This window comes from Dermacentor silvarum, chromosome 9 (assembly GCF_013339745.2).
Source record: "Dermacentor silvarum isolate Dsil-2018 chromosome 9, BIME_Dsil_1.4, whole genome shotgun sequence".
Classification (NCBI taxonomy): Eukaryota; Metazoa; Arthropoda; class Arachnida; order Ixodida; family Ixodidae; genus Dermacentor; species Dermacentor silvarum.
In genome coordinates, this window is record NC_051162.1 from 110,323,978 (window position 1) to 110,338,727 (window position 14,750).

At 47.4% G+C, this 14,750-nt stretch overlaps 1 protein-coding gene across 1 annotated transcript in view; it reads right to left on the reverse strand.

Annotated features, from left to right (window-relative positions):
* Positions 1-5,798: 5,798 nt before the first annotated feature.
* LOC119463819 (transmembrane protease serine 9) overlaps positions 5,799-14,750 on the reverse strand; it is a 61,254-nt gene continuing 52,302 nt past the window's right edge. Inside the window, exons 11-13 of the mRNA XM_049655399.1 lie at positions 9,851-10,113; positions 8,671-8,810; positions 5,799-6,012 (exon numbers count right to left, since the gene is read on the reverse strand). Coding sequence (XP_049511356.1) covers positions 5,815-6,012; positions 8,671-8,810; positions 9,851-10,113 — 601 coding nt within the window. The 3' untranslated portion in view covers positions 5,799-5,814. The remainder of the gene's footprint in view (positions 6,013-8,670; positions 8,811-9,850; positions 10,114-14,750) is intronic.

A 14,750-nucleotide genomic window follows, 5' to 3' on the forward strand; every position in this document is an offset into this window, starting at 1 on the left:
TTTCTTGTCAGTGTACATTACAGACTAACGTTGTACATTTCTAGTTTGTTTTAATTTAATTTCATTTTATAATCTCCATTTTAAATAACAGTACCACAATGACACAAACAAGAACGAAATAAGCAATGGGACAGGCGCTGCACTTGCAACTAAGAGGTTTATTGAAAGCAAAGCAATTTTACAAACACAATAAAGTCGTGTAAACTGCAGGAACGTGATTACATATGCAATCCGGTGCCTCTTCCGGCTGCATGATCACATGACCCAGACATCAGAAATATGCACGTGGAAATCAGACGTGGTCCTCCAAGCCATTGTCAAGAAAGTTCAATTCTTTACTTAAAAATGACGCCGAAGGATGACTGATGCCTGGATATTTTGCCTTCCATATATGGTACGCACCGACTATTCACCTCGTAAGTTGATTGCTGTGACGGTAAATAGCGGTGGCCTGCCAAAAATGGGATCCACAGCCACACAAACCGCAATGCGCTCCAACAGGCGACAATCTCGTTTTTGCTAGCTCTTCTAAGTGCACGTTTATGCAACAGCCATGCTGCCTGATATACACACTCCCGCATAAAAATGGCAACTAGTAAACCACACCTATTTTGTAAGGAATGAATGGTTCAGTGTGTTTAAAGCTACACTTGTTTGCAAGGTGAATGTGTTTCTTGGCCTTGTGTTGAACAGTGGTGCCGATGCCACTCATTGTCGCCGAAAGGGCCATGTCAATGCCATACCTTTTTGCTACATTCTCGAGGGCATGTGATATACATTGCACATAAGGCAATATCCACCATCCTTAATCTCCTTGTGTTCCTGCGCTTTGGCGCCGTCTTTCAGCCAGCAGATAATCTTTTCGCAAGATCGGTTAAGCACATGGGCCTGATAGCCTGTGTCTTTCAGTCTCCAAACTTGCTGGCCGCAGCCGTCCTTTGTAGCCTCCGGGCACGACTTACTCAACACCACCGTTAGGCAAAAGACTACAATACGCTGTTTTATGAAGTTGGAGTGGTTTCACTTAGCAAGGGGCATACATCCAACATAAATGGTTCCCCCAACTCAATGCTCCTCTGGGGCCTGTAGAGTAATATATATAAGCAAAAGTGTTCAGTGTGGAACCCGTGCGCGAACAAGCGAGCAGTCAGCTCTTTCATGCATGTGCACAGTGCTCTGTGTGTCGAAAGAGCAGGCGGAGGGACAATCGTCACGTATAGGCAGGCAAAGAGAAGTTCGGAGGAGAGAGCTGGCACAAACAGCAGTAGACTATGCTTAGAAAAAAGGGAGAGCGGACGCCGCAAGTGAACGCGTAACGCCCGATATTGGGCGGCGCGCGCGGGCCTTCAGCGTGCCGACCGATCTCGGAGGCAATCACGTTTTGGCATAAGAGGACGCTGCATGTATGACTGGTAAAGGAGTGAACGTTCTCTATGGGGGTGATAGAAGTCTGAAGAAAAAAAAACGGGCAAGTTTGCGCTCGGGCGTACAAAGCTTAGGCACAGCGAAAGTGTCAATCCTGAAGTCTTACTGGCTGCTACTGCTAGGTATTAACTTGGTTTAACTTAACTACGCATGTAGGGGGGGGGGGAGGTATTCTCGAGTGATCATTTTTGGAGGTACCTTCCCTTTCGCGACATTTCGCGTGACTAGCGCTGGACGCGTCGGCGCCTACGAGCGACAGCGTTCCTGGCATGCCACAAACGGTGGCAGGCAGGCAGGAGCCGTGTCCGTGTCGGGCGAAGCGAGCGCGCACCTGAGCCGGCGGTTACTAGGCAACGCGAAGTGACGTCATCGCTACTGCTTCGGCGCATGCGCGGCTAGGCAACGCGGGCAAGGTAAATACATCTGGTAGCGAAGCTTCCATAGAAGCCCATACGTTCAAAACATGGTTGCTTACCGGCGGTTCATGGGGCTTAGCGCCATCTGTGTGAGGTGGGAACACTTCCGGCGGAAGAAAAAATAATTTGACGTCATATTCGTCAAAACCAGAAGTGACGTCATTTTGTTCTCATAGGCGCGAAATTTGTTTTCGGAGGCCAGCCATTGAGCTGTATATTCAAATGCTCCGCCATTCGACTTCATGGGCGTCCCGAGTTTTCAGCGCGAAAAGCGATGCCGGAAAAGATCAGCCGCACGGGTGTCGAAATCGCATCGCTGCACAGAACATACTTTCTTTGGAAGCCGACGAACGCTTTGGGCGTAGATTGCGTAGACTGCTCGTCCTTTCGTCGGACGCCAAGCCCGTCGGCCAGCGCTGTGCACGAAAGCAACTAAAGTAAACAAGTATCTGATGGTCGCAACTCACTACTTTTGACTGCACAGGTTAAGGAACAATAAAACTACCCGCGTCACCTAATTCAGACAAACGTCGACATGCAACACAACACATGTGAAGGGGGATTATTGTAACAGGTGAACTTTACGAGCGCGCCTTTCCACGCACTCCAAGAGCTGCATTGCATTGCAACTGATAGCGGCGTAAACGCCCGCCACTATCGATGGGCGCTCTCACGGTGGGCGCTGAAACAAGGTATTTATTGATAATGATCACGTGAAACAGATGGTATCTTCTTTTCTCGCCATGCGTATATAAAATGGATTAGGAATTTTATTTTAGTTGAATGAATCTAACTGCGTCTCGCTTTAATTTAAAAAAAAAACGCTTTTTTTCTTTCCCATTGTTTATTCCCTCCAAACATAGTCGCGCTTCAATCGCTGCTCCCATAACCACCCTTGCTGATCTCGGTGACAATTGGTTCTGAACCGCTTTTCGCCCGAAGCTTCGCGACCTATGTGGAATGACCTTGACGCGGGCGGCGTCGTCAGCTGCTCTTCGCGTGGCCTTGTTGGGGCTGCTAGAGTTTGTTTCTATCTCTATCTCGCTCTCATTTTCTCTTTTCCTTTCCAGAGCATTGCGCGCGCCGCGCGCATGCTCTCCTTCCCTCTCCTTAACGTCCCATGTCAAGGCAACATGTGCACGGCACGGAGAGGAGGCGAGGCAGACGCCGCTCCGCGAGGTGGTTGCTTGGCAACGCAGTGACGTCACTGCTCGGTGAGCTTTTGCGACAGCAGGCGCCACTTTTTACGGTTAGCTAGAACAACTTCGCTGTTAAATCAGCCCTCGGAAAGTAAAGCTAGTTTCGGTTTCAAGGAACATGCGCGCTCTTAGCGGTTGCCGGACATTCTAAGTAATTTTTCTTATTTCTCTTTTCGTGAATTTCAAATCGGGCGAAGCGCGGGAAGTGGTCGTCATCGTGCGTCCGTCGAGCTTGCCTCCGCTCACCCTTGCCACTCGCTCAGTGATATCACAAATCAGATCGCGCTTGGTCGTCTGCTTCGGTTGTCGTCCTAAGTGTGAAGATGGGAAAGATAAGACAGAAGCTTGATCAGGCGTGCAACGAACGGAAGACGCAGGAAACCAGGTCGACCAAGCATTAGACGAAGATGGCTAAATGGGGGCATCACATGTGTTGCGCGGCTCTGTGGTGTTCGAACACCGGCAATTCCAGTTCTGCGAAGTTTTTCAGGTTTCCTAATGACCAAGGGTAAGCACAAGTATTTCTTTCTATTTTCCGAGCAGGTGTTCATTTTGCATGAGTAAACCAGTTCTGTGTAAGCCTGAGTGGACTGACATAAGAGCAGTGTCGCTCGACTGAACGTAGATGTTCTCCTGAACGTAGATGTTCTCTACATTGTAATAGCTTGCAGCGAAGACGTATTATCGCTAATCACTCGCTTACCCCCTGTGGACCGCCACGAAACGTTCCGCTTCGACAATTCATGTGTAGTTGGTGTCGTCGTCGTTCCCTATGCTTCCGCGCATTAAGTCAAGTGTGCACCCATTAACTTATTCTTGATACGTTGGCGATATAGTGGGCGTAAGTTTGCGTGTGAGAAAGAGTGGACGTGTGTAGATAAAATGCGAAAAACTTACTAGGCCAGGAAGCAGTGCTATTCCCTTTGTCACTGTGCAACGAGCGGTACTCACTCTTGGCCACGCTCCAGGGCTTAAGTCCTATCTTTGGAGGTATATAGTGATACAACGCCGGCGGAAGAGTGCATTTTCTTTATCCTCAAGGAAAGCCGCCTGCATCGCGAAAGGCTGGCAACACAGGTAGTCCTGATATGTAGCAGTGGGCCGTGGACTTGGCCACACAGATTCATTCCATTCCTCAAGATGCCAGTCACTATTTTTACAGCCAACCGCTGCACACGTCTTTCCTCTACCGTTCCACATATTGTAGCATGAATGGATAACAGTGCGTTAGCGAACACCCAGTAGCATTTCCGCTAGCTGATCGCACAGTAGCAGGGCAGAAGCGGTAATGGTTTCGTATTCGTGCGCTTTCGCTGAGGCAACGTGCGAAAAGCGCCATCTCGTTCCTCTAGAGCAAATTGTTTCGCGACAGGGGTCTGTGGTTTCGGTTTACTGATGACGCAATTTTCGTGGGTTTCTCGAAGAGAGTAATGTTTGAGGCCAGGCATGCATCCTGAAAGGCTACGGCTACGCTCAGTGGTGTAACCAGGGTTGGGTGGTGGCACACCGGGCAGTGTTGCCACCGGGCACCTGCCCCGGCCCTCGCCCCAGAACGTTTTCGGTTAGTAGGCGGCCCGCTCAGTCTCCCCTCCAGCCTCACCATCCCCGACGCAGGCCGAAGGACCTTACACTGAACAGAAATTCTTGCTGCGTCACTGAGTACGCTAACTTCAAAGGCTCGCTGGCAAGAGCATTGGCTTCCTTTTTACATTGCTGGCTGCATGGCAAATCCGCAAGAAAATCCACTTGTGCCGTTTCCATCACATATGGCGTGCTTTAGCAGAACGGAAGTCCGCTCCATGCAGTAGATGAACTTGGCGATTATGCCGACCAGTGCGGACTCTGATAACTTGCTATGCTGGCGTCAGTCTAGCACTTACCAAGCAAATATTGAAGTATATTGAAATCCGTTCGTGACGTGCGAAAATGCATGTTTCTTTGTCTGTAGACGCTAGTCTTGGCATTTAGTGTGACGCAATCAATGCGAGCGTTACGTGCGATGAAATGCTCCGAAAAGGGTGATCGCGAAGCGTGTGAATAGACGTATGCTATATCGAGGGACCATAATATGTTCAAGAGTGTAGACGTGCACACGCAGTCCTGTAGACAGTAGGCGGCACGTTTTCACGAACACAAGGCGTATGAAACGTCACTTCAAAGGCGAAAGAAAGCAAGGTAACTCAGTCTATAAAACAATCCCGGATCGGAAATCATTCAGAGATATGTAGTTGACTGTCAAGTAATTCTTGCGCTTTCTGCTCAGCCATTCCGCGCGGATGACGTTTCCCCAGCGTACCGGATTCGATCCCATCGTAACAAGTTGAAATCACGCGGAAATGTTCCGCCACAGGTCGTCCCTCGTAGCTGATTCTGCAGATTTGTTGTGCTTTTATTATTGCACAACACAAAGTGGGAGTGCAGAGGAATTCCGTAGGAACCAGAACGATCGTTTCACACTCTAACTGTAGGCAAGGAGCAAAAAATACAAGCGCAATTAAAGAAATTAGGATCCCCAATCCACGATTTACAGCAACGTAAGGTCCGAGCGACACCCGATCTGATAAGCTGATCGGTGTCCTGTGGTGTAAGCCGAATGTGTTTCGCTTCTACCAGAGCAGCATGTGCAAGTGTGTATACTCTTGCATTGAGCGCACTTATACAGATGTAGCCATAGCACATCACGAGTCACGAGTAGTAGTATAGTAAGCGAATCGATGCATTTATTGTGCCTGTTAAATAATTAAAAATAATGGTCGCCATTTTCACGCGCGGTTTCACCTGACCATATTCTGGCCACCGATCGGCTCGAAGGCGGTCTGGTCGGCGATGGTCTGCAATATCCACTCCTTGTAGACACTGACGGGCACGTAGATTCCCGGCATGCCCTGGGCGCAGCCGACACCATGCGACACGATTCCGACCTGGATGTAGCGGGGGCCCTTGCGGAACATCACAGCAGAGCCGGAGTCGCCCTGCGCACGTAATAGAAATAACTGCCGCCTCAGAAGGGTCGAAATATATAGCGGTTATATCGATAGAAAGCGCTATACGGGTACGTTTTTCAAGGCCCCATACCAGCTCTTGACATTGCAACCAGCCAAGCGTGGTGTGTAGACCACGCGTTGAAAAAAAAAATTATGGGGTTTTACGTGCCAAATCCACCATCTGATTAAGAGGCACGCCGTAGTGGGGGACTCCGGAATGATGTGGATCGCCTGGGGTTCTTCAACATGCACCTAAATCTACGTACACGGGGGTTTTATGCATTTCGCCCCCATTGAAATGCGGCCGCCGTGGCCGGGATTTGCTCCCGCGACCTCGTGCTTAGGAGTCCGACACCATAACCACTAAGCAACCACGGGGGTTATCACGCGTTGAAGATTGTGTCTTCAAACTACCAAATTACCGCCATTTCGCGAAATTGGCTCAAATTTGAAATGAAAGCCCGTGCACCCTTCCTCTCGAGGGGCCCACGCTTTCTGGCAGAGAATCAAGCTCACACGCATAAACGCCTCCATATATACGTCAGATGCAATGCTTCCAATGCCACCGATTATGACACGCCACTTCGGCAAACCAGGGACCTTCACTGGAAATGCGCTGCGCACCAAGGCAGAAAATAACAGGGAAAAAAATCGTCCAGAACACTTTTAAGATGACTATCGAAGCATACGAATAGCCGAAACGCATCGTATGTATGAGGCATATACTGTAGACGGGCTTCTCTCTGGTGCTTCCATATGGACATGCTGCGCCATCTAGCAGCAACACACGAAGTCTTTTCCGTGGCCTCCGAGATGCGTGGCGTGCTGGTGCCCCGTGTGAACAATGGAAAATAATCCTTCCCTTGCTGCAGGCATTCGTGGCGCGGCGTGCTAAATGCGTTGGTCCGCTTTTCCCGAGGAAGCCGTGTGACGCCGATTCGATTCCGGCCAGTGATTTTCAATGTTTTTTTTTTCATTGCAGAGCGCTGTGAACGAAATGAGGTCACATTTTTAGACTTGACTATACTTTCGGGATCGGCCCGCATTTTTCGACAGCACTATCTTCGGAATTGGCCCACATTTCCAGTTACCTATTTAGACAGCCAGAAAGAAAACTAGTCTGACAATGCAAAAAATGCTATTCGCGTTAAATGAGGTGGTGCTTGTGAGGTAAATGTGACGTAATTCCTCGGCCTCGCTGTGACTGAAGGCAGGAAAGGAACGTTTGCAGACGCTATTAGATTCAAAGGAAAATAGTGTCTTTGTTGGCAGTGAAGCTCGTCTGCTATAGCACCATGGCGAATAGACATTTAGAATTCTCCTGCCTCCTTTATTAATAAAGCAAGTAGAAAAATTCTTGCGATGAAAGTATCAATAGACGGTGCATAAAAACGTCCAGTCTTTAACCAAAATTTCGGATGGGACCTAGTGAAGGGCTTTTTAAAGCTAGGGAAGATGCGTTGACTAAGCTATTTCTATGGGATTGCTGTTACCGCAGAGGCATGCACACTTTAAGATGACTCGTAGTAGTAATCAAACAAGTAATTACGAAATTAACACAATAAAATTTTCAGGAAAGGGTCACAGTTGATTTTATTGGAAGACGTAATTAAAGCCCGCAACAAGTAATTAAGAAATTAACACAGAATAAAATTTTCAGGAAAGGGTCAGACAGTTGATTTTATTGGAAAACGTACTTAAAGCCCGCAATTCGAGGAGTTCCTAATTGGTTCCAGACATCCAGCAAAACCTGACGCTGCTAATTTCTACAGCGTAATGAAATCCGGCTAATTTTACCCAGAAACACGTAATTGAATTATCGAGGAGCGCTAGATGTGACGCCTTGAGCAGACGCCTGTGAGTGACGTGACTGTTTAGGCTTCACCACTGGGCCAGCATGAAGCGAGCGAGAGCGCGGCTTGACAAGGACGCTCGTTACTATGCACAAGAGTACCTTGTGAATTGTTGGCCTTGTGTGCGACACCGGCTGATTAAGAAGATCATGGAGGATAGAGAGAAGTGGTTCTTTATGAAGAAGGGAATGATCGGTGCTATCTTCTGGAGACCTTGTGGGTGCACGGCTCAGCGCCAAAGATCATGGAGGACTTACTTAACGGCGCACTATATCCTCCTTTCAGCGAGACACGCAGTCGGTTCTTCTCGTTCGTGATTGGCGGATGCTGCGCTACGCGGAATTGGCGAGGTGGAATGTATGGGTCCACTTAGTTTTTTGATTAAGGCGAAAATGCAGGCACGTGGTATTCTTCAGTTCAGATGAAGGGAACCTGGGCAGGTCATGTTGTGCACAGGACAGATAACCTATGGCTAATTAGTGCTACACAATATACACTAAGAGAACGTAAACGCAGTCGAAGAGCAAGCGATAAGGCGACGTGACGAGATTATTAAAGATTGTGATATGGGGATGATTTCGCTTGACGCAGGGCCGGGGTAACGATACCTTTGGGAGAGACACCTTTCAGCGGACTTAGATAAGGATGATATGATGATGATACTAAAATGTTTAAAAGTCAGTGATAGCTGTAAGCTGAAAACGACGGCACGACGCTCACGTGCTTCGGAGGACGTCTTCCTTCTTGCGAAGGTACGGGGAGGCAATGGAACCGTTTTGTATCTCTCACCTACCTGGCAAGCGTCTGTGTCTTCTCCATAGGCGCACATCATGTTGGACTTGTTGAACTTGTATGACTGCAGCTTCTGCTCGCAGACGGACTGCTGCAGAATTTGCAGCTTCGTGTAGCGCAGCCTATCCGACGGTCCCCGGCCTGTCCGGCAGCGTGAAGGGCAAAGCGAATATTGTAACAGTAAGTAAAACACAGTTGTAATGTTGAAGTTAGTTCGTGAAGTCATAAAACTTATCGGGAGCTCTCAACAAGAAGAACGTAAACTAAAGGATCCGTGTCATTGGTGCAAGAAATTGCGCGCGAATTGCGTCTTCTAAAGACGTTGATCGACCATGCTGGGGCGTTCATAGCAAGCTGTGTGACCGCGTATTTTGTTACTTGCAAATAAGAGGCAGCAATGCATCTTTGTGTCTTCGTTGTCTAATTTTTTGTCAACTGGTTTTCGGATGGCGTTTGGTGTAAAAAAGAAAGCTGCCATGCTACAGTGCGGAACTGTCATCAAGGTTAACGATGTGCAAAGCTTGTTGGAGAGATCCCAATGAGCGGGTATTAAGGAATTTCAGAGAGCGCCAAACAAACACATTCGAAGTGATCCACGCCTGCGATGGGACCACTGACAGCCTTATGAGTCCCTGACTTCGCAATATATTTACTCTTACTTTGCAAATACTGTTCACTCAACGACTCAAATACCTAATGTTATTCTACATGCACACACATTCAGTTAATTTACTCACTCACTCACTCACTCACTCACTCACTCACTCACTCACTCACTCACTCACTCACTCACTCACTCACTCACTCACTCACTCACTCACTCACTCACTCACTCACTCACTCACTCACTCACTCACTCACTCCGTATATTTACTTTCCTTAAAAATAAAATGGTGTTGCTGGAACTACGTCTTGATTACAGCGTATCCATGCCATTCCCTCAGTTAGATAGATAGATAGATAGATAGATAGATAGATAGATGGATAGATAGATAGATAGATAGATAGATAGATAGAGTGTCGGTCTCGTCTGTTGTCACCGTCCCAGTTTGCACCAGTTGCGTGCAAAAGCGTACCATCGTGAATTGCTACCCACTCGTCCAAATCAGTAGCCTACATAGCTGGCTAGCTAACACGCAAAAGTGAACGCAACTGGCGGCAAAAGAAACCGCTCCACTCACTGCTCTTTTGAACTCCCCAGCCGGCCACGGTGACGGTCTTGCCGGTCAGGTCGCCCAGATCGAAGTCGAGGCAGACAGGCCTGAGCTGGGCGCCAAAGTTGAACGCCTGGGGCACCCTCAGTACGGCGATGTCATCGTGGTACTCGTCTTCGGAGAAGCGCGGGTGCAGAGCCACTGCAGCGATTCGTGTCTTGGTCGCGTACTTCGACGTCGTGTCCGCGGCGCCGTATATGCCTTCGATCTTCGGTATCAACTTGTGGTTCCTGCGCGCGGCGTCGTGCGTCTGACCATTGCAGGAAATCGCATCCACAGGGTCCAACAAAATAAACCTAAATCATTCACTTACTCACATTACGCATGCTTAGGGCTCACTCGCGCTACAGCTTACCAAAATCCGATTCAAACGCGCCCACTGGCACTCAGGCGCTCTAAGATATGGTCCAGCCTGACTCCTGCAGGTTCATCAAAGTGAACTCAGGGGGAGCTCACTGTGAACTCGCTAACTGTGAACTCATTCAGACTCGGACGCAGCAAAATTCGGTCAGGCCTGACTCACTCGGACTCAGGCTTATCGAAAACATGTGTCAGTTTGGATGAAGCATTGGCAGGGATAGCAAGGTATAGCCTTACACTTGAACTGTAAGCGGTTGCGATCGCGTACAGTTAGAACACCGTCCTGGCATGCCTGACTCTGGACAGTTCATGGGGGTCTGATTCACTCGGCTCGGTGGCAGAATCAGTACAGTGTTCTGCCTTCCGCTGCAATGTCATGGTCGAGCGTTGTGTGCGCGCGTATTGCCGGAATCACTCTGCTTTTCAATAAAGAGTTTCTCTCTCTCTCTCTTCTCATACTGTAAACACAACAGCGTTCCCGCTGATCTGCTGTGTGTATGCGCTGGTCTGAGCGGGACGGACAGTAAACGTCAAGCTAACGTTATCTTATAGTAGTTCACTGCGTGTCGACTGAACGCCGAAGGTTTTTTTTTTTTTTTTTTTTTGTCTTCAGCATCACTGGTGGCGCTCCTCGCTCCGCCAGCGTTGTGAGACGCCTGGTAACGGCCAGGGTGTTGTTTTTTCAGCTCAGCAGTATAGTTGCCTCGTGCGCTGCGTTGCGCTGACATGTCGCACCCACCTATAGTTAGAAAACCGTCTGAGGAGTTTGAGCTCAACGCTAAGAGTTGACATATCACTGTCAGTGCTACGCCCTTCGGGCAAAACTGCCAACTTTTTAAAATTCGCTTTCTGTCCCAGTCCTTCATCGTTAAAGCTGCATCGACCCGGGCCGTGGCGGCCGCATTTAGATGGTGTCGAAGTGCAAGACCGCTAGTGCACTTGATTTTTGGTGCACCATAAAAAGCCCCACTATGAGTGCTTCAGGAGTGACTATGGCGTGCTTCATGGTCGGATCGTATAGTGTTGGCACATATATGAAACCCTAGAATTTAATGAATTTGGTTTCTCCACGAAACAAAACCACTGCATTAAATTATTTCAAATATCACGCAATTTAATTTAATTTTCTACAAGACAAACCCGGCGAGGCTGTACTTTAGTCTATTCCATGGCGTTCGAGATGTAGAAAACTTATGTTTGTAGAGGAACACGGCCGTGCTCTAACGCAGGAGCACGCAGCATACGGCTGTGTGCAAGCGCGTCCCTTGTAGTAATACTCCGTTGAGGAGGCTTAATACGCTAGCCTTCGTAACATATTGGTGAGAGCTAGCAATTGGTTCATTTTGAGAACTATACTCTGTGTCTCTATACTTGTGTCTCTGTGTGAGTATAGTTGAATGACCCTTGTGAAATTTCTAACAGAGCACCATTGTCTTTCTCTAAAAAAAATTCATGTTAAAACATTTATAGCTCTTGCTCCGTTCCAACACTAATAGAATGGTTTATTAGGCATACGTTACGGACTTATTATAAGCATACGTTACGGACTGTTATAGGATGATTTTTATATCATAATTGTTAACCCTCACTAATCATTGCATTGTATAATACGTCATATTGTAATTATTGTATATAGTATTATCGTATTTCCGATTTTTCGTATATTACATAGTAATTATTGTTTTATTGTATCATTGTTCTTTGTTCATGCCTGTACCTTTTGTAATCTTCTGTACCCACCCTGCCATGATCTTTTAGGAGACATCGCAGTATTTATAAAGTAATAACATGAATGAAAAATGTATCACAGTTTGCTGGAAATATTGATGAACAGCTTTCGCAAAAGTCATGACGCTGACGGGAGCACCTAGGAGGGTTGAGTAATGTAAAATTACCATTTAAAACATTGCTGCCTTTATTCCTACAGTCTCTGTACTCGAGGACTTTTCGTGACAATGACAGAAAAGCTACTGCGGCAAAGCGCGCACACTAAGAGCGCTTCCCAAAAAAAGCCCCACATCCTTATACGCGTTAGCTTAGGCTGGGGAAGTGAAAACATAGATATATTTTTTACTACAACAAAACAAGACAAAACCAACCACTGAGCATTAAGTCGCGGGCTTATTATCCTGCTTTCCTGTCGCACGTGGATGCCATTATCTGTTCCAAGAAACGTACGAAAAGTGCAGTGAAACGCTGCCACACTACTTGGCGCAGGAATACGCGTGCGAAAACTGCACCCCTGTAGCTCTTTTCCTTGATTGTCGCAGATAGTTGTCGCACGAGCATTGCGAAAACTGAAACAAAGATGTGCGATCACGTGTAAGGCCCGTCTTCACATGCTTCTACACATGAACGTAGATCGGCCGACAAAGAGGTCACTCACATATACAGGGTGTTTCACGTAACTTGAGCCAAACTTAAAAAAATATGCAAATGCCACGTAGCTGGACGGAACCAAGGTAATGTTGTTAGCCGTCGCTTGGAGATACTCAGATTATATTTTTTTGCATTCCGCCCGATTACATAATTAGTCTGAATTAATTAATCAACTTGTCAAACATTATAATTAGATGAAAAGTGTCAATGAGAAAATTGTAGAGCAACATGAGACACTGCCGATGTAGCTTTCTGTTGCTGAATAAGTGCTACATAAAATGTTTTTCCGAGCGTGAAAGAAGGCCGCGAATACACGCTAAATTGCCGCGCGACTGGCCGCTCGAGGCACTTAGCGTGTATTCGCAGGCTTCTTTTCACGCTCGGAAAAAAACACTTTTATGTAGCATGTATTGAGCAACAGAAAGCTATATGGGCAGTTTCTCATGTGGCTGTACAGTTTTCTCATTTACACTTTTCATCTAATTATAATATTTGACAAGTTGATTATTTATTTAAGACTAATTATCAAATTAGACGGAATGCAAATAAAATAATCTATCTCCAAGCGACGGCTAACAACACTACCTTGGTTCGGTCCAGCTACGTAGCATTCGTATATTTTTTTAAAGTTTGGCTCAAGCTACGTGAGACACCCTGTATATCCATTCACCAATATTTCTTGCACTCACTCACTCCAGCTCATAGGCGCACCCACGTCCCATTCACCGGCACTCACTCCCTGTTCATATACTCACACCCATTCAACTCACCGGCGCTCACTCATCTCCTAGCTGGACAGACACCTCAGTTCTCATCAACGCCCTATATCACGCTTTTGAAATGAATTTGGAGCGGGTACGTATGCGTCAGTGTACTCGTCAGTGCGTACTTACTGCGGTGTTATTCTGTAAGTGTACACTGTAAATGGACAGTCCACTTCGTATGGACACGTACAGATACCCCCCCCCCCCCCCCCCCCCGACCTTTTCTAACTGCCGCGGCTGATCAGCGGCTATGGCCGTTTTGCTGCTGAGTACACAGCCTATCTGTGCGCACATTAAAGGTACACTAACGAGAATGATAAGCAGAGTTGTATTAGTGAGTTACGCTTCTTCAGTACCAAAACAACCGCTTTGCCGTGAGAGGAGACCGCAGTATGACGGAAAACACGCAACAACAAAAGACAGGTGGCCTTGCTGCATTAAAACAAATCCCGCCTAGCTCACCGTGACATCATTGGCTTTGACAGCGTCTGATCAGGTCTCGTTAACTGTTTATCGGACGAAGATGCAGTACGCTGCATTCTAAAGGGGCCAGAGATAGAACTTAGCAAGTTTCGAAAACTACTGCACCGGTAGACGCGGCCCCAGAACGAGAAAACACACTTCGAAATTTGTGACGTCACACGTACGCACCGGCATGGACGTTCTGGCGGGAAATATAAAAAAAAAGTGCGACCATCATTTTTTCCTCTATAGTAACCAACCCGTTAACGCGAAATTCGGAAAAGCGGAGTTTTGAAAGAATGCTTTACAAGTCTAAATTAGCGTTTTCATTTTAATGTCCCTTCAGAGAAACCTAAATGGTCGAAATTTACCCAGAGTCCTCCAGTACGGCGTCTCTCATAGCCTCAGGGTTTCTTTGAGACGTTAGCATTAAAGAATCAACCAATCACACCTTTCGCGGCTGCGTGTGCATGCTCAATAATGTTATGCGACGGCAGCGTCGCGCGAGAGGCACGCGGCGGCGACCATGCACAAGACCGGTGTGAACAAACTCGACAGCGCATGACTGCCGCCATCGCCGCTTTGTTTCGTTTTTGCTCAGGACTCCCCCTTTGGGTGCACACTCGCCATCAATAACTTCCCTCTGCGCGACGGACGCTTTTTTTCTTCGCTTGAAGGAGTATTGACACATTATTTCCAAGTTTGTAGGAGCTCTGCGTACTACAGACTTTTCAGGCTTAAAAAGGATGACAGCAAAATGGCTGCTGACTGGCACAAGGTAACTTGATTTCGTGCTTTGAGGGACACTAAAGGAAAACGTTAAGGAGAGCTGGACTGAATGATCAGGCACCCGTTATAACGAATTCGGCAATCATAGCAAGACCAGAGATTTTGTAAGCGAG